This window comes from Otolemur garnettii, unplaced genomic scaffold (assembly GCF_000181295.1).
Source record: "Otolemur garnettii isolate 467f Iridium unplaced genomic scaffold, OtoGar3 scaffold00016, whole genome shotgun sequence".
NCBI classification, from domain to species: domain Eukaryota; kingdom Metazoa; phylum Chordata; class Mammalia; order Primates; family Galagidae; genus Otolemur; species Otolemur garnettii.
In genome coordinates, this window is record NW_003852411.1 from 10,696,911 (window position 1) to 10,721,318 (window position 24,408).

General features: G+C 38.5%; 1 protein-coding gene across 1 annotated transcript in view; it reads right to left on the bottom strand.

The window, feature by feature from the left end:
• Window positions 1-267: 267 nt before the first annotated feature.
• The window catches only part of LAMC1 (laminin subunit gamma 1), a 129,665-nt gene continuing 105,524 nt past the window's right edge, over window positions 268-24,408 (bottom strand). Inside the window, exons 15-28 of the mRNA XM_003785640.3 lie at window positions 24,237-24,390; window positions 23,328-23,470; window positions 22,222-22,400; window positions 20,749-20,905; window positions 15,431-15,636; window positions 14,914-14,993; window positions 12,931-13,068; window positions 12,228-12,372; window positions 11,292-11,441; window positions 10,931-11,045; window positions 9,080-9,279; window positions 7,833-7,991; window positions 4,717-4,816; window positions 268-3,321 (exon numbers count right to left, since the gene is read on the bottom strand). Of these exons, the coding sequence (XP_003785688.1) occupies window positions 3,065-3,321; window positions 4,717-4,816; window positions 7,833-7,991; window positions 9,080-9,279; window positions 10,931-11,045; window positions 11,292-11,441; window positions 12,228-12,372; window positions 12,931-13,068; window positions 14,914-14,993; window positions 15,431-15,636; window positions 20,749-20,905; window positions 22,222-22,400; window positions 23,328-23,470; window positions 24,237-24,390 (2,183 nt within the window). The 3' untranslated portion in view covers window positions 268-3,064. The remainder of the gene's footprint in view (window positions 3,322-4,716; window positions 4,817-7,832; window positions 7,992-9,079; window positions 9,280-10,930; window positions 11,046-11,291; window positions 11,442-12,227; window positions 12,373-12,930; window positions 13,069-14,913; window positions 14,994-15,430; window positions 15,637-20,748; window positions 20,906-22,221; window positions 22,401-23,327; window positions 23,471-24,236; window positions 24,391-24,408) is intronic.

Genomic DNA, 24,408 nt, shown 5'->3' on the forward strand with positions numbered 1-24,408 from the left:
TCATTTGTTGATATATTGTCCATGGCTGCTTCTGTGTTGAGAGGGTGTACGGGCTGCAAAACCTAAAATAATTACTATCTAACTCTTTACAGAAAAAGTCTACAACTTTTGGCTGTATCCCAATGAAAGAAAGGTTTTAAAAAAAATGTACTGAATTGTTCTCAAGAAAACAAGTCACCCAAACAAGATATTATATGTAGGTTTCCATTCATTACACATTTGAAAACATCTGATATCCCCAGTACCACACTCAAGCCACACTAAATATAAATGGTTACAAATATTCAGATTTTATTATAAATAAAATACTGTTTTTCTTAAAACATAAAAAATGCCAAGTGTTGCATTTTATTAACCACCCTGGAAAGCAAGACTGTAAGATTAAGGCAAACAGCTAAAGTGAAGGCACATGTAAAAGGGCCGTATTTGGGACTCAAAGGGAAAATTCCAGGGAAAAATAGCGGTATATATTCCCCATGTCACCCAGCATTCTGCAGCAGCCATCCTGTTATTTCATTACATAAAATACAGATAACTGAAACTACACAATAAAATAATGGCTATATTGCAGGAGTGTAATTAAGGTATCACTTTATAAAGAATTTTTATTTTAAAAATAAAATTCTGTTTAAAAATATATCACATAGATCAAGAAGGAGAAAAACAACAAGACAGAGTGAGAGAAAGAAAAAAGAAACCAAACCAACCCAATGTGACCCAAAACTTGGAGTGAACTTGATCCAAACTAGCTTGCAGCTTGGCAGTTGATCTTCAGTCTTCTTCCTGTAACCTTGATGAAAATGCCTTTAGGATGTGGCCACTTAAAAAGAGGAACTAGCTAGGAAACATCAATGTGAAAACTTGGCGAGAACCATACCTCCTGTGATAGTAGAAGAGGCCTGGGGCAGAAGCAGAGTGAAAGCATGGGGGTCTGCCAAGTCAAAACGCTGTGGCAAACTCTGGAGTGCCCGAGGAGATGGGAATGGGAAAGTGGGATCCTCAGGCCTAAGTCACACCACCACTCTTGGTCTGCTGGTGAGCAGCAGTGTTTCCTGATGTCTTTACAGTGCTCCATAATAATGCACCCTTTATAAAACTGACCCATCCAGTTCCCACAACTGCTGGAAAGGGCATTTCTCACTCATTCCTGGCTAGATCCCTAAATGCAGATCCCGAAGATCCTCTTCAGCAAACTTTCCTAATACTCCATTATCCTGTCCACCTGACATTCCTGCTCTGAACGTCGAAAACAATATCCTGCTGCAGTCTAGGGTCATCAGGGCTGCCATGGAAGAGGGTCTGAGTCACCTCTTCCCAGGGGCTGGGTGTGGAGAAAAACAAGTTGATGTTATTAGAGAATACAGGGATTGCGAACACAAGGCAGAGAGCAAAGCAATGGGGAGCAAATACAATCTGAAGACTTCTAGCTTCAGAGGGAAGGAGGTATTCAGAGACATTGTGCCAGTGAAGAGAAAAAACTGAGCAAAGCAGTGCACAGACAGTGCCATTCTAGAAATAGGACCGAGAATATTTACATAAATTCCTTACTCTATAATCATGATAAACAAAACAAAAAACATTCACACAAAAATATAAATTTGAAATAATTAATAGCACCAGTGTGTCAGATAATAGTTTCTCCCCCCCACCCCCACAAAGTACAAAGTTGCATAGTGTTAAAGGCTATATATGAATCTCAAAGGCAGACTGGTAGGAGGAAGGGGGTGTGTGGCAGGGAACTATGACAGTGTGGTCTTAAAATAAAACCACAGAACTGAGGATCACAAGTTGAGAAGCCCACTAAGAAAACCTACATAAAGATCTTCCCTCTGGACTTAGAGGGAAGGTTTTGAGTGAGTTCAAATCACAAAGTGCAGGAACTAGATGGCATTGGCAGCTGTGTGAAATACTGAGTGCAAGTATTTTGCCACCAGGAATTGGCAAACAATGTAGGATTCTTTGAAGGATTTCTAGAAACACTGGAAGAAAAGTGGAGCTAAGGGTAAAATGTTTCATCTCTCTCCAATAGAAAAATGCATGTACAGGACAATGACAGTACAAGTTGCATCTAAGTTTTATTCCTTTGCTAGCAAAGACTAGGGCAGGAAGCTTGTTTTTCTTTAGTTTTTGTTTGTCGAGATTTTAGGGACCAACCGTTTTCTGCCACATAACACTAGTTCCAAGACTAACCTAATAAAAAAGCTCTAAGAAGTAATTTGATTTTGAAAAGAAAACTTCAGTGGTTATCATATCCCTATTTCTTCTGTATAAGTTCCATTTGTAAAAATATCAAAAGACACTATTGGTGAGTACAAGCTGCACATCCAGATTTATCAGCTGCCCAAAGATCTTTAAAAAGTTTATCTTCCTAATCAATTATTAATATATGAGACAATCTTCAGCTTACTTCAGCCATGTTCACCTGAAGACTTCATAAATAATTGTATCCTTACCCATGGATGGCTCAATGTCCTATACTTAAAATGGTTAAACAGCTGATGGATTGCTACTGGCATTCTAAATGACCAATACCTTTGGCACAGCATGTTTACTTCCTTTTGCTTAGAAGGAATAGGGGCAGGAGATGCAGATGCATTTTCTTTATCCATGGACTGGATATACTGGCCATCACAATGCTACTGTCGGTAGCCAAACTTTTCCTTCATAGAAACAAGAGTACTGAGATTGAGGAGGTTCTGCTGGTGTCAAGAAGAGGGGAGGGCTACTTGTTTTGCCCTGGCACACAAGGGCTCACGTGGTGTGCTTATGCCACCGCATAATAACGTAGGATGCCATGTCCTCATACAAATCAGAAGGGAAAGTGTGGGTAAGGTAGTGACATGAGTGGAAGAGAGACTTTACTAGATAAAACCCTTTGTTCCCGATTCAGGATGTTTAATTTGCTTCTCTTTAAACTTTGTGACTTTTCCTGGTTCAAAAGGACAGTGATGGAGAGCAGCAGAGAAGTGGGGGTCTGAGAAGTGTAATCTTTGTGTCAAGGCACTCTGTGGCCTCACAATTGCTCCCCTGCTGGGGGGGATGCTGCCTTCCAGCCCTGAAGATGCTAGGGCTTCTCAATGGACGGGGTGTTGAAGCAGCCAGATGGTAAGGTCTTCTTGATGTCCTCCAGATTGCGAATGTCCTTCATGATCTCCTCGATGTCTCGGTTATAGTCCATGATGGCAGCCTCCTGCTTCCTGGCTTCATTCTCCAGGTCAGACACTTTCCTGTCAAGATCACTGACCTTCATTTCATCTTTGGCTTTGCTCAGAGTACCTTCAATCTCATTTAGCTTATTGAGGTCCACTGTGTCCAGTTTCCCTGCAGAGTGAGAATGTACACAGAAGAGAACAGATGCCTTCAGTATAAATTGTAATGTCAATCCACAAGTACCTCCAGAAGCCCAGCAGCTGCTTTTATGCAAAACTGGCCTGCACACGGGATTTGCAGGTTACTGGTGTCATACAGGGCACAAATAATGCATACTAAGCACAAACCCTGATCGAGCCATCAGGGATGGATCAGAGCACATAATTAATATTTGGGCTGGGTACTTTTTCCTTAGCACAATGGGTTTTTGCAGAATATTCTCTAAAAGCACAGCTACCATGTTTATCTAGACTTTAAGGTTTATGTATGGTTTTGAATGTCATCTGATAATACTTAATACCTTTTTTAGGTTTATATATGAAATCCATGTTAGTTTTTATCAAAGGATGTAAAAATGTCTAAGATAGAACCTTAAGCCCCTAGCTCTTAGAATCAAAGGAAGCTGAGTTGGTTTAGGGGGTCACTTCTGCTGTATACTGCTTTCGGGAGTTATACACTTATTAAAAGTTTTCCTATGGAAAACAGCCAAGGTTAAAATGCTGATATAATTTCAGCATAGCCTCACTTTAAACTTAGCAAGAAAAAGAAGTTCTTTTGAAATAAACTGCTTCCATAATCAATAAAAGCAGACACAATGAACAATACTTCATGCACATTCTACTTTAATCAAGTAGACCATTTTACATCAGTATTATCGGATGTTAAATAATTTCCCCAAGTTTGCACACCCCATAAGCAACAGAACAAAAGATCCTAATCCAAATCTAAGTTCAGTTCCTTCTTCGACAAAAAGCTCGCTCTTTCACCTCACTTTCATTTTAAACCCAACTGCTGGCACATAAAACTTATTATTCCTAAAATCTGAGGCAAATTTAATAAATACTCCTTCCCCTTGAAAACAAAGCATACCAGTTTTTAAAGGATACCAAATTAAAATACAACACCTTGCTACAAAGATTACTGGCTAGAGTACTGTCACTTTGTAATGGAATCTGGTGGCAAAAGTAAGTATGTCCTAAAATGAAGCCTGCTTACTATCAAACTAGATTAAAAGGTTTTGGTATGCCTGTATTTCCTTGAAGAAATAAGGTTTTTCTCTCTTTTGGCATAAAAGCTTCCCTTTATCAGACTGTCTTAGTTAGCAAATGGATAGAATCCTAGGCAGTGAAGTTATACAGTAAGTGTTTTTACTCTATCATTGAAATCTTTTACTTTAAATTCCTTAAAGATACTCTCCGTTAGCGCAATGAGCTACGAAAAAACTGTTTACTTACACCATGATCCTGGACCATAACTAAGCCACCTTTGAGTTAACAATACTATCTGAGATCCCAAGCGCAGTACAAAGGACTCATGAGACTGATGAACATGACTGTGGCTACTCACCTAGCCGCTCTAAGAGGTCATTAATTTCATTTAGGAGGCTGGTAACAGTGTTTTTGGCCTTTCTGGCATTGATCTCGGCTTCTTGAGCAGCCTGTGAAGCCTACAGATAGAAAAGAATAAATAATATGAATAGTTTTGACTACATTATTTACATCTTCTTTAATAACTTTTCCGAGTGAGCCAAAAATCTAAATTCCAGGTGCTTTTCCCTTTTCTAACTCATGAAATTACAAACTCTCACTATTGGTTTTTGGTTTTGGGGGGGCATATCTTCACGTTGAGGAAGTTGCTATTTCAACTTAATATAGAGTTATGAAGGCCAGGTGTGATGGCTCATGCCTGTAATCTTAGCATTCTGAGAGGCCAAGGTGGGAAGATTGCTTGAGATCAAGACTTTGAGACCATCCTGAGCAAGAGCAAGACACTATCTGTGTTAAAAAAATAGAAAAAATTTGCCCAGTGTTATAGTGTGCTCCTGTAGTCCCAACTAATCAAGAGGCTGAGGTAGGAGGATCACTTGAGCCCAGGATTTGGAAGTTGCAATGAGCTATGATGATGCCACTGCATTCCAGCCTATCTCAAAAACAAAACAAAACAAAAGAAACCTTACGGTTATGAACAGTCAGTATGGCTACACTCATTGTATTTGCATTTCAAAGATCCCTGCATTACCTCCTTTTCTCACTTTCTTACTAAACGATACATAAAGATTTATGATAGGCTCAGTGCCTGTGGCTCAAGTGGCCAAGGCGCCAGCCACATACACCTAAGGTGGCGGGTTTGAATCTAGCCCGGCCCACCAAATAACAATGATGGCTGCAACCAAAAAATAGCCGGGTGTTGTGGCGGGCACCTGTGGTCCCCGCTACTTGGGAGGCTGAGGCAGGAGACTTGCTTAAGGCCCAGGAGGTGAGGTTCCTGTGAGCTGTGATGCTACAGCACTCTACCTAGGGGGACAGCCTGAGGCTCTGTCTCCAAAAAAAAAAAAAATTTATGATATAGATAAAATCAATCAAGCAGAAATAAGTTATATTTTAATGGTAAGTTTAGGAACTACATTTTAGAACTAATATATGTTTTTCAGAATACCCTTGGGGACTTAAAGAAATGTCCTATTCTTAGAAAATTTTCACAATCAACGTGTAGCTTTTCTATAAACTCCTCTCTTCTCACAACCACCCATCAACAACCCTTCCCCAATACTCAAGCTCCTTTATTGAGGCAATATAATTTATACTTAAAAATCAACCAAAGGTAAGTATCTTTGGGGAAATTCCATGAAACCTGAACAAATACACTGTGTATGAGTCACAGGAAACAGCAATGGGAGAGGAAGTGTCTAAGTATCAGAAAACAGATGCTCTCACAAATAAATCTAGTCAGGATATAAATGAGTGGCTTTGAGCTCCCTACGACATAACTATTTTTTCTAGTTTTGGCTTGAGACAATACAAACATTTTGGGACAAAAACAATGTGAGAATTTTAAAAAGAAAAAGAAACCAAGGCAAAACCACTTCACAAATAAATAATCTCTGTTCAAATCACAGCTGTTCTTGAGCTTCAGAGACGTGTCCGCCAGTGCACTGAGAGAGGGGACTTCGCTAAGATCTGCCAAGACCAATGCTATGCACTGAATCTGTGTCCCCAGCCTGCTCTTCAGGGCAACCATAACACATTACAGACTATAATCCTGGCCAAATGCTAGCCTTTCAGAATTGATATGAATACAAATGTGACAGCATATATGAGAATGGTTTATTTCCTTACAAGTTAATTACCAAAAATAATAAAAGATGGACCTTTGTGCCTCTTTTGAAACACATAAAAATATATCTTTATCTTTCTCAATAGGTTCTAAATCTAATGTTTCTATAACCATATTAAAGATGAAATCCACAGATCTTCAGCACATATAAGAAATATCTATTTTTACTATATGGGAATTTCCACTTGAGACATACCATGTCCCAGAAAATGAGGGCAATTCAAAACAAAAAACAAACAAAAAAATAATAATATCAGGTGTTTGCACAGGGCTGCTTCCTGTTATCACTTCCCTAGATTGTTTTCTTTACTTAGGTTAACAGGCCTTTGTGTTTGTTCTTTCCATCCTAAGGTGAAAATGATCCACAATAAGGGGTACTGTTTTTAGCAGTGAAAAAAGGGGCCTCTTCCTTGCACTGAAAATGTGCCATTACCGTGACTGTTACATTGGAATATTTCCTTTCTGACTCCACCAAAGTCCTTCTAAAGCAAAATATAGCATAAAACAGAAAAATGGATCTTAATTCTTTCTTTCACCTTGCGTTTACAAGTCAACTTTGTTATAAATGATATTATGTAAACACATGATCACAAATGGCCAAAGACTAAACTGGATATAAGTGTAGTATGCTCTAGAGGGGTGGTAAACAATGCTAGCTTCAAAAATGTCTTTTCTTTTTTTTTTTCTTGAGACAGAGTCTCACTATGTCACCCTCGGTGATAGCATGGTATTGGTGCCACAGCTCACAGCAACCTCAAAGTCTTGGGCTTAAGAGACTCTTGCCTCAGCCTCCCAAGTAGCTGGGACTATAGGCACTCACCACAGCACCTGGCTATTTTGTTGTTGTTGTCGTCATTGTTGTTTAGCAGGCCCGGGCAGCCCTAGTATATATGGCCGGCTCTCTAGCCACTACAGGCACCGAGCCAAAAAACTTTCTTATATACAAGAAACTAATCTTTCCCTCTAAGGAGCTAAGTGCTTGAAGAACAAGAGTGAAGGAAATTAACTTTTAATTGCATCTCCTTTTGTTCCTTTTTGATTTTATACCATTTATGAATTATCTGTTCAAAAATATGAATACGTATTTTTATATGTCCTAGAACCTCAAAGGTATAAAACAATGTTTTACTTTTAACTGAGAGTTGCTTTGAACAGGGCAATTGTGCAAGAAAAATATCTGACAGAAGACTCAAATTCTTTGTCTTCTATGTAAGCTACTAACCCAATTCTTGACCAGAAAATGTGAGGAAAACAGAATTCAATATGAGAAAGACTCATCTCAACAAGATGGGGGTCTTTCTTATTAAACACCTTTTACTTTCTGCCACAAATATGCCAAAACCTCTCACCATCCCTGCCATCATCATATCCTGGTCAGCATCATCTTGTTTTTTCTTCAGCTCTTTTTCTGCTTCCTGTAGCTGCTTCAGCATACTGTTCACCTCGTTATCCAGATCCGTAACTTCTGCATAAGTTCTTTCAGCTTCTGCCTTGGTACTGGTAGCATTCTAGGAACAAAATAAGTGCTAATAAAAGAAGTTTTCCTGTTACTGATATATACCCTTACTCCTTTTATGATGGTAAAATGGATCAGAAGTATAATCCAGAAAGAATAACACTTTGATATATACTATTCATGATTTATATTATCGTTTATTTGAGCTCTAAATAATGGTAATAAAAAATAATATTATTACCTAACATAACACCATTTTGTATTTTATAAAGCACTTTCCTTTGTATCCTCTTTAATCCTGAAAACTTCCTGTTCTATTATTGTCATTTTTAGTTTAGGTCACACTGCCAACAAGTTGTAAACACTGAATGGCATATACTTTTTACTTCATCATACTGATTAGATACTTTTGCTTGGATAATTTTAAATTCAAAGCTAGCTTGGTTCCTCTTGGCAGTTTACCATGATGTACAAAAGGACCACAATCCTTTATAAAATCCTCAGTATTTTATAAAACGTAATTTATCCAAAAGCAAACTCTTCTAAAAGAAACTAAATATTTTCTGTGATTCTCAAAAACCTAATTTTAGAATTGGTACCATCTCTCCTTTAAATAAACAGATCTTGAAATAGAAAAAAACCAACCTAAAGAAATTATTCATTAAAACGAATGTAAAGAATCCAAGCAGTGATAGCTACAGAAAGTATAAGAGGGGCTTAGATATGGTCATATGCTTGAAAGGGGGTCTGTAAGTTGGATTGATAAGGCATTCTATATAATACTGAAAAAAACCATCAGCTGTCCAGTCAAACAATTGTGTTTATTTAAAAAGAGTGATATTTTGTGGTTAAAGGTTCAATACCCCTATGAAGTCTCTCTCCTGATAGCCCAGACTCCACACTGAAACACAGTACAAATTTTAGAGTTAAAGGGACTTTTTTATTGATTCTGTCTTCAATGTGATTACCTATAGTATCTAAACACCTAGTTTAAGAAAAAAAAAAGACAAACATGGTTTAACACTGTTTTACCACAGTCAAGCAAAAAATCTGTAAGGGCTCTGGGAGTTTGGAAAGAAATTGGAAAGTGACTAGAGAAGCATATGGCAGAGACTGTCTGGAGAAGAGAACAGCACACACCTTTTGGACAGCGCTTGCGATCCTCTCGGCCTCGTGAGCCTTCCTCTTGGCCTCTGTGGCATCCTCTGCAGCGTTGCCCAATGCCAGCTGTGCTTCTCTTGTCTTTTCGTTAGCTTCAGCTATGGTCTGGTTGATGGCAGGGATCTTCCTCAGTGCCTCCTCTGCAGCAGTCTTGTTATCGTTCACACGTCTATCGAAATCTGAATCAAGTTCAAGGCATGCACTTGAATTAAATTCCCAACAAGCAAAAAGGGAGCCTCTCAGGGGGCTGTAACTGCATTTTGTTTTATGAATAATAAAAATCAGGGAGAAAAATGAAAACAGAGCATGGGCTGAATCATGAAAGAGCAAAGTATACATCTTCACAGGGAAGATTGCCCACGAGCAGTCATATGAATGTATATCTGTTTCTGGAAAACGTTCATATGAACGTATATTGAAAAATGTATTTTAACACACAGTGCTAAGCATGCCAGTACTATCACCCTCATCACTATTAAAAGCTGCAATTTATTTAGTGTTTACTGTGTCAGGTACTGATTTAAGAGCTTTATTCGCTGTGATATAAGCTGTATCACTTTTTAAGAGCTTTATTCGCTGTGATATAAGCTGTATCACTTTTATAAGTGAGACAACTGAGTAAAGAGGTGGTATACATATACCATGGAGTACTACTCAGCCATTAAAAAAGGATGAACTAATATCGCTTGACCATTCTTCTAAGTATCATAAGAACAGAAAAACAGGCTCGGCGCCTGTGGCTCAAGTGGCTAAGGTGCCGGCCACATACACCTAAGGTGGTGGGTTGGAATCCAGCCTGGACCCGCCAAACAACAATGATGGCTGCAACCAAAAAATAGCCTGGTGTTGTGGCGGGCGCCTGTGGTCCCAGCTACTTGGGAGGCGGAGGCAGGAGACTCGCTTGAGCCCAAGAGTTGGAGGTTGCTGTGAGCTGTGATGCCACAGCACTCTACCCAGGGAGACAGCTTGAGGCTCTGTCTCCAAAAAAAAAAAACACAGAAAAACAGACGTCATATGTACTCACTGTTAAACTGGAACTCATCAATCAACAGTACATGCACATACAGAAATAATACTCATCAAAAATCAAGTTGGTGGGAGGCAATTGGAGGGGATGGGTAAATTCATACTTAACATGTACAATGCACACTATCTGGGAAACGGGACTGATACAAAAGCATATGGCAGAGACTGTCTGGACTCTTGGTCTAAAAATGGGACTTTTGTGCTGTTTGGAAATTGAAACTTTGACCCGAACAGCACAAAAGCAATGTATGTAATCAAAACATCTGTACCCCTGTAACATCATAAAATTTTTAAAAAATAAAGGAGGTTAGATAATCTTTGGACCAGGGATTCAAACCCAAGCCCTGATGCCAGAGCCTGTACTGTCAACTATTATAATACAAAGTTTCCATATTTATAGACCTTCTATCATATCAGAGATGAATCTAGAGCTACTCAGTGAATTGGAAGCATTTCTCTTCTATCCAGGGTAAAGAAAAAAAAATCAGATGCCAGTCACAAAGAAAAAAAAGATAATCTTCATTTACCAACATAAGTTAGCAAAATAGGTATCTTGGCTATTTGAGTTATTCCAACATAAGGAAATGTCTTTTGGGGGAAAGGGGAGGTTTCATACTGAAGAATGTATGTATGTAAGACTAAAATGACATGAGCTTTTGGATTTTCTTTGAAATACTTCAGCATAAACAAAGTAGGATGCTGGGGTTATAGAAATAAGCGTGTTAAAAGCCTTAATTTTAAAAAGGAAATCACCCTGTTGGAGGAAACATACAAATTTACCCTCATTATCTCAGCCTTTCATACCATTCAGGTTGTTGAGAATGTCATTGGCTTCTTGTAAGGTATCTCTTCCCTTTTTAGCAGCTTCTTCAGCAAGAGCCTTGGCAGCATCAGCACGAGCTAGCAGCTGGTCTGCAGTCTGCAAACACACGGCAGATCAATGGACAAACCTTCCAAAGCAAACCCCTTCTCTCTCCTCACAGACCAGGCTCCTCAAAGGTTATCACTAGGCCCAGGCATCACAGGGAAGCTCCTACCTACTCTGCACACTTTGTGGTCTGCTGCCACTGCCACTGCCACTGTGGTGTCATCACAGACACAGCTTACACTTGGCCTGTTTCAAACATTGCCTCAAGCAATAAAGCAACCTGCAAATCAAACCAACCTGCTGTTCAATTTTTCCTTTCTCCAGAAGGTTCTTTACTTCAAGTTCCTTCTCTCTCATGTCTTCCCGGAGGTCCTCATAATCTTTTAACTTCTGGTCAATCAGGCGGTCCAGATCCTCAGCTTCCTTCTTTATTTTATTTGCTTCATTCTGTAAAAGGCAAGATCACTAGTTTTTTTTTTTCCCCACAAGAAAATCAGAAGAGAAGGATCACATGATTAAACTGATAAAAAAGTAGGCTTAGAAATTTTGTAACACTTAATACTCAACAGATATTTTTAAAAGAATACCATAGGTTAAGATTTTATGGACCTTTCTGGGAAAAAAATTGAGGTACACTTTACACATAGTGAAATCCACAGCATTTATATGTAATCTGATGAGTTTTGACAAATATATTTTCCTGTGTCACCAACACTCCAGTAAAGACACAGAACAGTCCATTGCCCCAAGAAGCTCCCTTTATCTATCCCCTTCCAGTTGGTCTCTACCACACCTTTCCAACACTGTAGCTGCCACTGCTTTTGCTTTTTATCACTCTTAGGTCCTGCCTATTTTCAAATTTCAAATATACAAAATCAGACACTTATGTACGTGTCTGAAGAGACCTAAACTTTTAGGGTAAAAATCAAATTAACTAACACCTTAGATATGGGAAGTTAAAGGGTCTAGGTGTATTAAAATAAATAATTTAGATTTGTATTAAAGATTTAGGAGTGACTATACGCTTATCATTAAAGTAGTCTTTGCTATTTAATGTTTATAATCATCAGGTTCTCTACTTTGGTAAGTTTTATTAGTGTACATAAAATAGAATGTAACTTTACTAGTGAGTTAGCAGGAGGACAGAGGAGGGAGGTGCAGGGCAGCCAGAATGGCTCCGACCCAGATTGGGGTATAGGGGAAGGGGCTGTGCATACAGGCTGTGCCCCCTACCTCCAGTGCCTGTGAGTCCACAGGGGTCAGCTGAGCCACACTGGCATAAATTTCCACAGCTTTATCACCTGCCCTCTTGGCCTCTTCATGTACTCGGGCAGCTTGTTTTTCCAGATCCTGTGAGATGTTCTTTGCTTGTTCATACCTAAGAAACAATATGATTGAATGAACAACTTAGCTACTTTCAGTATTTTAATGTTAACCAGATTCAATCTAGTTTACATCATTTCCTGTGACAACATTCTCAAAACCACAAAGGAAATGCTACATTAAAATGCTCTCATTTTAATAACAACATTTAGCATAAACTTCTATTTTATCTCACTATGTCTCTTTATAATGTATGGCTTATCTATTTTCTTATTTCAGACATCCTTTAAAGATTTATAGTTCAAGTAACTCAAGTTCATGTGTTTTCTCTACTTTACCATGTGTGTTCTTTTACTGTTCATTTACACAGAATTTTCAATATCATGGCTAATCCTGCTACTATTCTTTGTGATTACAGTAGTTGAATCAAACAAAATCTCTGTGGCTCCACATCCCCTGCTCTAATTACTGTGCCATTTCAAAAGCATATTAACAAAGAAAATCTTATTGCATGAATGCAGACCCTGAATCCACAAGCATTTAATTCTTCATTGAACGAGTGTTACTTCAAGAACATCTGAAGTGCTGAGGGTCACTTTTAAGTCATACTCACTTCCTATTAAGCTCTTCAATCTCAAATGCTGTTTGATTTTCTCCTGCCAGTGTCTTCAAAAGCAGATTATATGCCTCAGTTGATGTATCATTGGCTGTCTTTGCCACTCGTACAATGTCATCAGCTTCTTGTTTATGGCTGTATAAATTAAAGTGAAAATAAGCCATGAAATAGAACCATACGAAAGGAAAATCAGTAAAATTCAAATAATGCTTAACTTTATTTTATATATATATATGTATACCAATGTGGGCAGAGTTCTATGAATATTGGAATACATCATTAATTTGGGATTTTGCTATCATTTCAGTGGGGGTAAGTTTATAAACAGCATTCTATAAACTGAGATAAGGGTATTTTCCAAGAAAATTAATGGTATAAAATTTATAGGGGAAAATGTCTATAATTCTTCAGAAAAACTATTTTAAAATACAATTATTTAAGAATAATTTACACATAAAGCTATGTATGCTAGCAAGAAATCATTCACCCAGTCATGAACACAAACTTCAGGCCTAATCTTTATTAACAACTATCTGTAAGTCTAATTCAGTGACTGTATAGCTTTGAACAGCTCTGACTATTCAGATTTTTCACATGCAACCTACTGGCAGGAAAAGAAACCCAACACCAAATGGCAAGAGGGACTCCAACCAAATACTGGATATTAGCTGGGTAACTGCTAAGGTTTTTTTCCACATCCAAAGTTTCATATTACACTGTCACACTGTAGTATGGGTCCATTCTTTTTGGTATGATAAACTTTCATTCATTCATTCATTCAAAATCTTTGTATGAGAATTTATGTCTGAGACCTAGTTTTCTTGGGAGCTTCCTATGATGTGTTGAGCCGTCTTCTTTTGGTAAGACAATCCAGCTATGAAACCATGAATGTTCTGTGAACTAGATTATACGGCTCACACATTCATATTTACACAGAATAGAAAGAGACCACACATTAAAGCAAGAAACCAATGTAACTGCTCTAGACACTGAGGCTAAAATTCTAACCTCACTTTAGGCTTACTGAAGTATCTACATCTACAAGGTCTACTAACTATTCTACAAAACATTCAACACCTGCTAAATACCTACTACATGCTGAGCACCGGGGCTTTAGTAATGAATAAAATACAGATATTTTTAAAAGAATACCATAGGTTAAGATTTTATGGACCTTTCATAAAAAAAACTGAGGTATACTTTACACATAGTGAAATCTTAACCTATGGTATTCTTTTAAAAATATCTGTATTTTATTCATTGCTAAAATACCTGCCTTCATGGAGCCTACATTTTAGAAATTTTATTTTAAAAAATCCTTACAACTTAATGCCCTCTACAATTTAAAAGTCTTCTAAAGAAATGACTTTACACTTAATAAAAAAAGTCTTAAAATAAAATCAAGAATGAAAATAGGCTGTTTTCTTTGACTGATTTTTAAATGTACTGTGAGTTAGTAAATATTTTCTACTGAGATTTGAAAATTAAGTATTTTTGTTAAAAAGATCAAGTAGAAATATTTTTAAAATAATTAAATTGTACTGAGATTGTTAGCAATCTATTAAACTTTGAAGTTAAAAAATAAAAATGTTACAGTTTTGAGATACTCAAACCTAATCTTCAAAGTGAATATTGTAATTTCAAAGTATATAGTACCCATTATGTAAATTCTCATTCCACCCCCCCTACTCCCATCTTCCCCTGGGTAAGTGCTACCAAAAAAGCCCAGACTTCATCATTATGTAATACATCCATGTAATAAATCTGCACAGGTAACCCCAAATCTATAAAAAAAAGTTTTAAAAGTAATTTCAGTGTAAAAGGAAGAAAAGAGTAAATATAGGCATTAACATTTCAGAAAAGAGAGCAATCTTACAGAAGTGGGTTATACGGAAAGTATTTATGGGTTATGGGACATACAACACACACACACCATAAGGCAAGCTATGACCAAACCATTAACAGGGATCTGGAGGTTACCGTTCAGCAAGCTTTCGAGCCTCTTCTGCCAAAAGAGTCATGTTGTTTGGGTCCTCTGGAGACTCTGGCCGAGTCACTGACTGAAGAAGAAATAAAGTACTTATTCTACAAAGTATGAATTATTCAAATTTAATAAAGCAAGTGTCAAAAATAAACTATTATTAGTGTTAGAGAGCAAAAAGAATGCCCTTCTTATTTTCAGAGAGCTTTACTTAATATCAGTACCCTGATTGCAGATTATTTCTATTTTCAGTAAAGGATAAAGGAGATTAAATTGCATAGTACCATAGAAGGAACACACTGCTAGAGATCAAGAACTCAGACATCCCTTAGTTTTTTTCCAGTTCATGACAACTGTTTCATGCCAACCATGAGCAATATGGCTTTCTTACTCATATTGAGGGAAAACAAAAAGACACAAGGAGTCAATGCAGCTGAAGCACTCTACCACCAGTATCAGACTTCACAAATTACACAGAGATGGCCCCACTCCTCTCAGACCTTCACAATCACTCACCACATTGGCAGCAGCGACTCTGGCTTTCTCAAGTTCTCTGGATGCAATTTCAATCAACTGCTCTGTGTTTTCAACTCGGGCACGTGCTTGTTCAGCCAAGTTTCCAGTCTCTTCAATGGTATTTCGGATATTCTGTAAACGGCTAATTTGGCTGGACAGAGTGTTGTTCACTCTCTGGAGACGATCCATCAGGTTTTGGTCTACATCTGAAACAGTATTACAGAAAAAGTCTGTAAATTATTTGAAAGGGACATGAGGTTTCACAAGAAATCTGAGGCACTACATTCCTTTGTTCTTCCAAACACAGCTTCTTCCTGACACATTTCCCCTGAGCCCATGGTCGAGCTAGTCACTCTTTCCCTGCCTAGCAGGACGTTCACTGTTACAGCCCCACTGTTCTCTAGTCATGTGCCTGTCTGTCCCACTTGACTGTGAGGTTCTCTTTCTTAGTTATCACTGTATCATCAGTTCTTATACAGTGGTTGACAAATGTTTGATGGAAGAAAGATTGACTTTGATATTCCAGCATATAATCATAAATATATGACATGAAAAATGCTGCCACAGCTGGGTGTTGTGGCTCATGCTTGTGATCCTAGCACTTTGGGATGAGGTGGGGGGACTGCTTGAGGCCAAGAGATGAGAGCAGCCTGAGCAACAGAAGGCTGTAGAGAGAGTACCCTCTCTCTACAAAAAAAGAGAAAAATTATTTGGGCATGGAGTTTCATGCCTATATACCCAGCTACTTGGCTGAGGTAGGAGGATTGCTTGAGTCCAAGAGCTTGAGGTTGCACTAAGCTATGATGATGCCACTGTACTCTAATCTGGGCAATAGAGACCCTGTCTCCAAAAAGCAACAAAAAAATGCTGTTAGCCTGACAGCTGAACATTTTTCAAAACCTAGAAAAAACTAGGTTCAAAACAGATGTTAAAGTACAGCAAATTAAACTCATTTTGTATTTTAAACTAAAAGGATTCTTGCTGCTATTCCCATGCCTCAGCATATCCATGTAACTCCTTCCAAATTGACCTCTACTTTTGAACAGTTCTTCAAATTATTCTTTTTTTTTTTTTTGAGACGGAGCCTCAAGCTATCCCCCTGGGTAGAGTGCCATGGCATCACGCTCACAGCAACCTTCAACTCCTGGGCTCAAGCGAGTCTCCTGCCTCAGCCTCCCAAGTAGCTGGGACTACAGGCACCCGCCACAACGCTCGGCCATTTTTTGGTTGCAGCCATCATTGTTGTTTGGCGGGCCGGGCTGGGGATTCGAACCCGCCAGCTTAGGTGTATGTGGCTGGCGCCTTAGCCGCTTGAGCCACAGGCGCCGAGCCTCTTCAAATTATTCTTTACTAATTATGTCCATTCAACTTAAACCACTTACTTGGATCCTAATAAATCAAAAGATAATATAAACCCATGCGAATATAAGCCTGACATTATTAAAACTCGCATGCATAATGGGGTTATTAATCTATTAAATAAATCCCATTCAAAAATGACCAGTTCTTATTTTAGCATGATCCCCAGTGTTGGGGTCTAAATATTCCAAGGAATGTAAAAAAGATAATAAGCATTCTTACAAAGACCAATAAAGATGAACATAGGTTTGGACAATAGCAACTTGGAAGCAGGGCCACAAACATAATGTGCAAACATGGTGTACCACACACTTCTTGCTTAACTATACACAGTAGTCCTGCTTGGAGGATTACTTAAGCAATTCATCAATAATCTAAAGATTTTTAAGACCATATAAAGAGTAAAACAAGGTCATAAATTATATGAGTTTTAGGAGGCCTAAGTGTTTAGAACAATGTAAGTTATAGTAGCTTCTTCTCTAAACTTTCAAGAATGTAATAGATATGATTGTTCTGTTTAGTTCTTTAGAGAAACAATATTATCTGAAAAGAGAGAGATAATCTAACTGGTTCACTTTAAATACTTTCCAATTCCATGGGCCTACTTGCAAGACCTAACTGCACCATATAATCTCCTTTCAAATTTGCAGAATAAACACAAGTTTAAACGACAAATGAATACTTAGGGATAGTCTTAAATCATTACCAGAGACATTTTCATTCTTGGCTAGTTTGAATCTATACAGGAAAGGTTGGCCAGCAACTCCATGACTCAGTTTTAGGGGTCATGAATTTTAATCCCAGCCCCACTACGATGCTCTTGGAGCTACCAGAAGGAGCAGCTCATATGCTCCCCATCTTTCAGGTGGCTCAAGGGGAGGTATGATGGTCATGGCTCTTATCAGAGCTTCTATCCAATAGAATCACCTATTTGGGCAAGCGAAGTAAGTAGTAATTGTGGCTAAGGGAATTGCCTGTAGCTGGGGCTGTGCCCAGATGTTTAGAGCTCAGATAGGTGCCAATGCTGCTGACCTTCCTTTCTTGCCCTTTGGCCTACTCCCATTGCTGGTGGTGCAGGCACCAGAGATGTGTGCCAAACCCAATCTCCCAATTGGAAAGATTGTTATTAAGAATATAACCTCCACATTCAATTCTTTAATGTACATAGCAAGATAGATGTGAATCTGTTGTTTCAAGAGAATGCATTAATAAAAAAATGTGTATACCACATTTTGCCACATTTAGCTATTACTAGAAAGTAAACATTCTTTTAAAAAAAAACCACTCATTTATGTAAACATGAAAACTTTAAACTCTTCTTTATCTAAGTTTGAGACTTAAAATATAATAAAAAAAACAAACAAACACAAAACATCTAAAGTTAAAATAAGCTACTGACCTCTCATTTCACTTTTTCAATTTCAAAAAATTTACCATATACTGTGTTTTCCCCCAAATAAGACATTGTCTTATATTTATTTTTTCTCAAGAAGACACACTAGGGCTTATTTTCAGGGGATTTTTTTTTTTTTTTTTTTTGCAGTTTTTGGCCAGGGCTGGGGGGCTGGGTTTGAACCTGCCACCTCTGGCATATGGGACTGGTGCCCTACTCCTTTGAGCCACAGGCGCTGCCCGGAATGTCTTATTTTTATTAAGTATAATACAACAATCTACATTTATTCAAATACAGTTAAGTCATCTTCTTCTGGAACCTGACAGGGGGAGCTGACCTTTTTGGTGGGGCTGGAGCTAGTGATGCATGAACTCCTTTCCCCTAGCCATTCGCATGTGTGCAATAGGATGCCTGCAAATGTGGTTACCACATGCGCACCAGCGCAAGTGCAAAGGGCTTGGAGAAAGGAGCTGTGGCAGATAAAAGGTACTCCAGTCTTCCTTAGGCTGCATAGCCACACCCATCACTAGGTCTTATTATCGGGGTAGGGCTTATATTTAACAAATGCATAGAAATCCTGCTAGGGCTTATTTTTTGGGTAGGTATTATTTTCGGGGAAATACAGTAGAATAATTTCTAGACTCTTGTATAAAAATCAAACAAACTGGCCAACACCAGACATGTCCACTTCCTTCCTTTTCTACTTCAAAACTTTTATCAAATTGAAATTCTATATATTAGAGCTATTAACAATGAGTATTTACTTTTTGTTGACCTGACAGGAAGACTTCTTTATTTAACTCCAAATTGATACAGATACATAAAATCAACAGTGAAGTGACCACTGCTATCCCAAATACTACACATTTACTACCTATATCTGCGATCACTTTTATCTGAGAGATAGAAATCCCCCAAACAACAGCAACTTCAGCCTGACAGTGAGCACTTGGATAGCAGGAACAGTGTCATCTTCGTCTTTTCATCACTGATGTTTAGACCAATGTAGTCCCTTCAATGTTGTTGATAGGTTCTTGGAAAATACAACTTTAAGCAAAATGATGTACTGTTGTATATAATGAAACCTATTTACATAGATTAACTGATAAAAACAAAAGTTAAGTTCCTACAACATAATGGTCACCATTTCACTTGAAGTTATAGTTACCTATCCATGATGTTAACTGGGGACTTACTGAACTACAGACAGTAAGTGTAGAAAAGGACTTGTCTAAGTTTAAAAGAAAGCTTAATTCAGGGTAAGAAATAAATTTTTTTTAAGTGATTGAAAAAAACAAATGGGGTGTTGCCTGTGGCTCAGTGAGCAGAGCGCCGGCCGCATATACTAAGGGTAGCAGGTTTAAACCCAGCCCCAGCCAAAATGCTACAAAAAAAAATAGTCCAGGAGTTGTGGCAGGCACCTGTAGTCCCAGCTACTCAGGAGGTTGAGGCAAGAGAATTGCCTAAGCCCAAGAGCTGGAGGTTGCTGTGAGCTGTGATGCCACTGCACTCTACTGAAGGCAACAAAGTGAGACTCTGTCCCTAGAAAGTAAATAAATAAATAAAATTTAAAAAGCAAATAAATTATTTAAAACAACATTTCAAAAATTTTTTTTTGTTTTTTGTTTTTGAGACAGAGTTTCTAGCTGTGGCCCTGGGTAGAGTGCCATGACGTCATAGCTCATAGAAACTTCCAACTCTTAGGCTCAAGCAATCCTCTGGCCTCAGTTTTTCTATTTTTAGTAAAGATAGGGATCTGGCTTTTTGCTCAGGCTGGTCTCAAATTTGTGAGCTTCAGCAATCCACTCATCTCAACATCCCAGAGTCATTTCAAAGTTTTAACAACTGTTTCTTTTAAAGTTAATGAACATAATGTTTTCTAAATGTTAACCTCTTCTCTGCTTATCATTAGTCTCTGTAGATAATGTACAGAAGACTGATTTAATTGCAAAGGACCTTAAAAATGGACATAATATATAAAACATATACTTTTCTATAAAGTTATCAGCACTTTTGCTGGTTAATTAGAAAATTCCTAAGTAGGCACTAATTTTTAATGTTTATTTTTGCAAACACCAAGTGATACATATTCAATAGCTAGCTGCTCAGGCAATACTTAAAAACCATAATTTTCCCTATGAGAATCCTTTCTAAGGAAAAAAAGCCATTTATTAAACAAATTCTTATTCACTAGAATGATAGAAAATCAAAGTTCAAATTTTCTACTTAAAAATACCACATAAAAAAATGCATGACTTTAAAAATTTTTTAAACTGTTTTAAAACACCTTGTCCTAGAACAGATTTATAAAACACTTGAAATTCTGATATCTAATAGATTTTGATGTATTGGAAAATCACCTTATGCTTACTATATCATAAAGCATTAAAAGTTGACAGGCTGTCTTTTGAAATATTGAATTAAAATTAAAATAATTTATATTCGGTGAGCAGTTTAACCACTGAGGAAGAATTTTATAAAACCATACTAATTATCCTTGAATCAGAAACCACCTCTGAAAATTGGCCCATCTTATGGAAGTTCCCACTGTTCAATCACAATGTACCTTTGACATCCTGGGCTTCACGAAGGAGGTCCATAACCTCCCTCTCTGCCTCCTTCAGTCTATCCTCAAAGGCTTGATCTGTCACCACCTCTTCTCCAGTTCCAAGGTTTGCCATTAGATTCTCTAACTCCTGAAGCTTTACTCGATGATCAGCAACCTAAACATTGTAAAGGAAGAAAAGGGAAAGATATAACCCACAAGCACTCCGGAAGAACCCAATCTGCCCCCCTGCAGGCTCATAGGAGCCCTCTATGATATGTTAAGTCCATGCACTGTATATATGTCCACTTTTGACTAGATGACATGAATAGTTTTTCTTTATTTCTCTGGCTTCAAAAGAATACTTTTGGAACATTCCTTTGACTTTAAACACTAAGAGCTGGTGATTCTTGAGCTCTGACTTCTCCCCTGAGTGTCAGATTACCTTCCTGATGCCTCCACTCAACCCTCAGATAGCTATCTGAAACTTAACATCCAGAATCATACCTCTTGGGTCCTCTCTGAATAATCTCCATCTCAGTAAGGCCTCCAGCTACCTTAGCAAAAAACCCAAGACTCATCCTTGATTTTTCTCTTTCTCTGGCATGCCCCGAACATGCATGTTTATCCAACCCAATCGTGCCTTCCCCTCCTGCCCTATTGCTAACCATCATTCTTCACATAGCAGAGTGCTTCTATTAAAATATAAACTGAACTTCTTAGCTTTTAAGAGTTTCTTCAAAGCATCTCCATTAGATTTAGAATAAAATCTATACTCTTACTATGTCAACATGGCCCTAATATAACCTGTCCCTACCAACCTCTCCAGTTTTACCACAAACCACATGCCTCCTCACTCAGCAGGCTCCCATTACTGCCCAGCTTACAGACCTCTGTATACCATGTTCCTTCTGACTGGAACAATGTGCCATTACTTTTCACCTGGCCCACTCTTTCTTATCCTTAGGATCTCATCTTAAATGAATTCCCTAAGAGAGGCCTTCTTTTTCTTTTTTTTTTTTTGAGACAGAGTCTCACTATGTCACCCTTGGTAGAGTGCTGTGGCATCACAGCTCACAGCAACCTCAAACTCTTTGGGCTTAAGCAATTCCCTTGCCTCAGCCTCCCGAGTAGCTGAGACTACAGGCCCCCGCCACAAAACCCAGCTATTTTTTTGGTTGCAGTTGTCACTGTTGTTTAGCAGGCCTGGGCTGGGCTCAAACCTACCAGCCTCAGTGCATGTGGCTGGCACCCTACTCACTGAGTTATGGGCGGCAAGCCAAGAGAAGCCTTCTATAAAGCAGTTCCCTCCAGTTAGTCTTCATTTCTACTCTGTCTGGCACTTATCTCAGTATTTCTTTTGTTTACATATTCACTTTTTACTGAGTGCCCACATCTATGTTGTTGGCCATTTTTCCTCTAGAGCTTAGTGCACAGTAAGTCTCCATTCAAAGTTTGCTGAATGAAAGCAAGCATGCACTGCTGACAGATTACCTTATCTTTTACCAACCGGTAACAAGCCGGGCATTCCTGGCAGCCAGGCCAAGACCGATTGTAGAAATAGTTCTCTTCACATTGGTCACAGCGATGGCCCACAAAGCCTTCTCTGCATTCACAGCGACCATCACCTTTGCACTGGAGTGAAAGAGACCCCTCAGGATGGCAGTCACAGGCTGCAGAATAAGGGGAAAATAACACATAGTAAGCAAAAGAAGGAAGAGTGAATTTTATTTCAACTTGGATGTAAGTTGACTACACTGTTATTTTAAGTACACTTTTTTTTTTTGAAAAATAGGCCTTTTATGACATTTTAAATGATTACGTCTGTTTAGCAGAGAAAACAGACATTTTAAAGTAAAAATAAGCTTTAAAGTAAAATGTGCATCCTCTGAGGCACATCTAATGTTACTTGGTAATTACAGAAGTTACCTTCATCTCTCCACTGTATATTTCTCTACGGAACTACAAAACCCAAATACTAATGGTTCTTTTGCATTATTTTATAGTTCATTTACTCATTTTTTTTCTCTGAACTGAGCCAATGATTTATGCTACATTCTACAGGAGAAATGAAGGAATTCAGAAAGCAAAAATCCAATCTGTTCCGAAGCTTAATTTGAGGCACTTGTTTATGCCAAGGAGAAGCAGATGTTTATATGTAACCGTATCAAAAGGGTCTCAAGGGTGGGAAGCAACTGCAGCCAGTAAGTCAACAAACACATGGTGAACAGAATCCTTCACTGTTTCATTATCTGCACTAAGAATGTGATCAATAAAAAAGTTTCATTAAGCACAATGGGAAAGCTCAGTAATCAAAGGGATACTTTTCCTTGGAAAAATAAAAAGATTGAAAAAAGGAAGTATCCCAAACACTATGAAGACTACAAATAAGGTGGTTGCAAAGAAATCAGAGAAGCCCTTGATTGCCAAAGTTTTAGGGAAAAACTAGCATTCATTGAATAAAGCATCTATGATGACATAGGGACAGACCCGCTTATAAGTAAGGTGGCTACACTGAGGCTATCAAGTCCTTTCTGGACTTAGGAGACTAAGTGAAATCAGGGAAAACTTAAAGAGTTGTATGCCACCAAACCCCTTACGTTTGCAGCCTTCCGGTCCAAACCCAAAGTGGTTGACCTCACAGCGTTCACAGTGCTGACCGGTGATTCCAGGCTGGCACTCACACTGGCCAGTGCGAATGTCACACTGCCCATCAGTGGAACCCAAAGCATGGCAGTCACACCTGAAAATGAACACAGGGCATTTCTCAGATATGAAAAAGAGACTCGAAGCAAAACTTTTTTTTCAGCACAGCACTGATGTAGTATGTACAGAAAACTGTTATGTAAAGGGTTATCAAGCCCCTGAGGTTCCAATAATTTTCATAAGTACTATTTGCAATCTCTTTTTCTAACCAAACTGCTACCAGTGGCTCTCCAACCTGGCACCATATGGGCACTGACTAGGAGCTTTGAAAACAGGAATTTCCGGACTACAACCCGGGAGGATTTGCTTCTAATTATCTTGGAAAGGACCTCATAATATTTTTAAAATGCTGCCCAGGTGATTCTGACAAGGGGCCACTGTGCTCCATTCCCATCTTCCATTAGCTTACCTATAATTCTCTAGTATTGCCCCTAAAGGGTACCTTGCCTATAGTAGGCATTCAAACAATTTGTGAATAAAGTCAAACTTTATTTTTGCTTAAGTAATTAAGCATAACTTATAAAAATTCATTTCTTATGGCTCAATGCCTGTGGCTCGAGCGGCTAGGGCACTAGCCACATACACTGGAGCTGGTGGGTTTGAATCCGGCCCAGACCTACTAAACAACATTGACAACTACAACCAAAAAATAGCCAGGCGTTGTGCCGGGTGGCTGTGAGCTGTGTCACCACAGCACTCTACTCAGGGAGACAGCATGAGACTCTGTCTCAAAAAAAAAAAAAATTCATTTTTTATAATACAAAAAGCAGAGACTGCTTCCACCAAAGGCACCAATGTCTCACCTCTCGCAGCCTTGCCCACTCTGCAGGTTGTAGAATCCAGGGTCGCAGGAGCCACAGTCCCGCCCAGTCACGTGAGGCAAACATTCACATTGCCCAGTCACGGGGTTGCAGCGGCTCTGCTGCTTCACTGTCCCATATGGGTTGCAACTACAGGCTAAGGTAGGAAGATAGA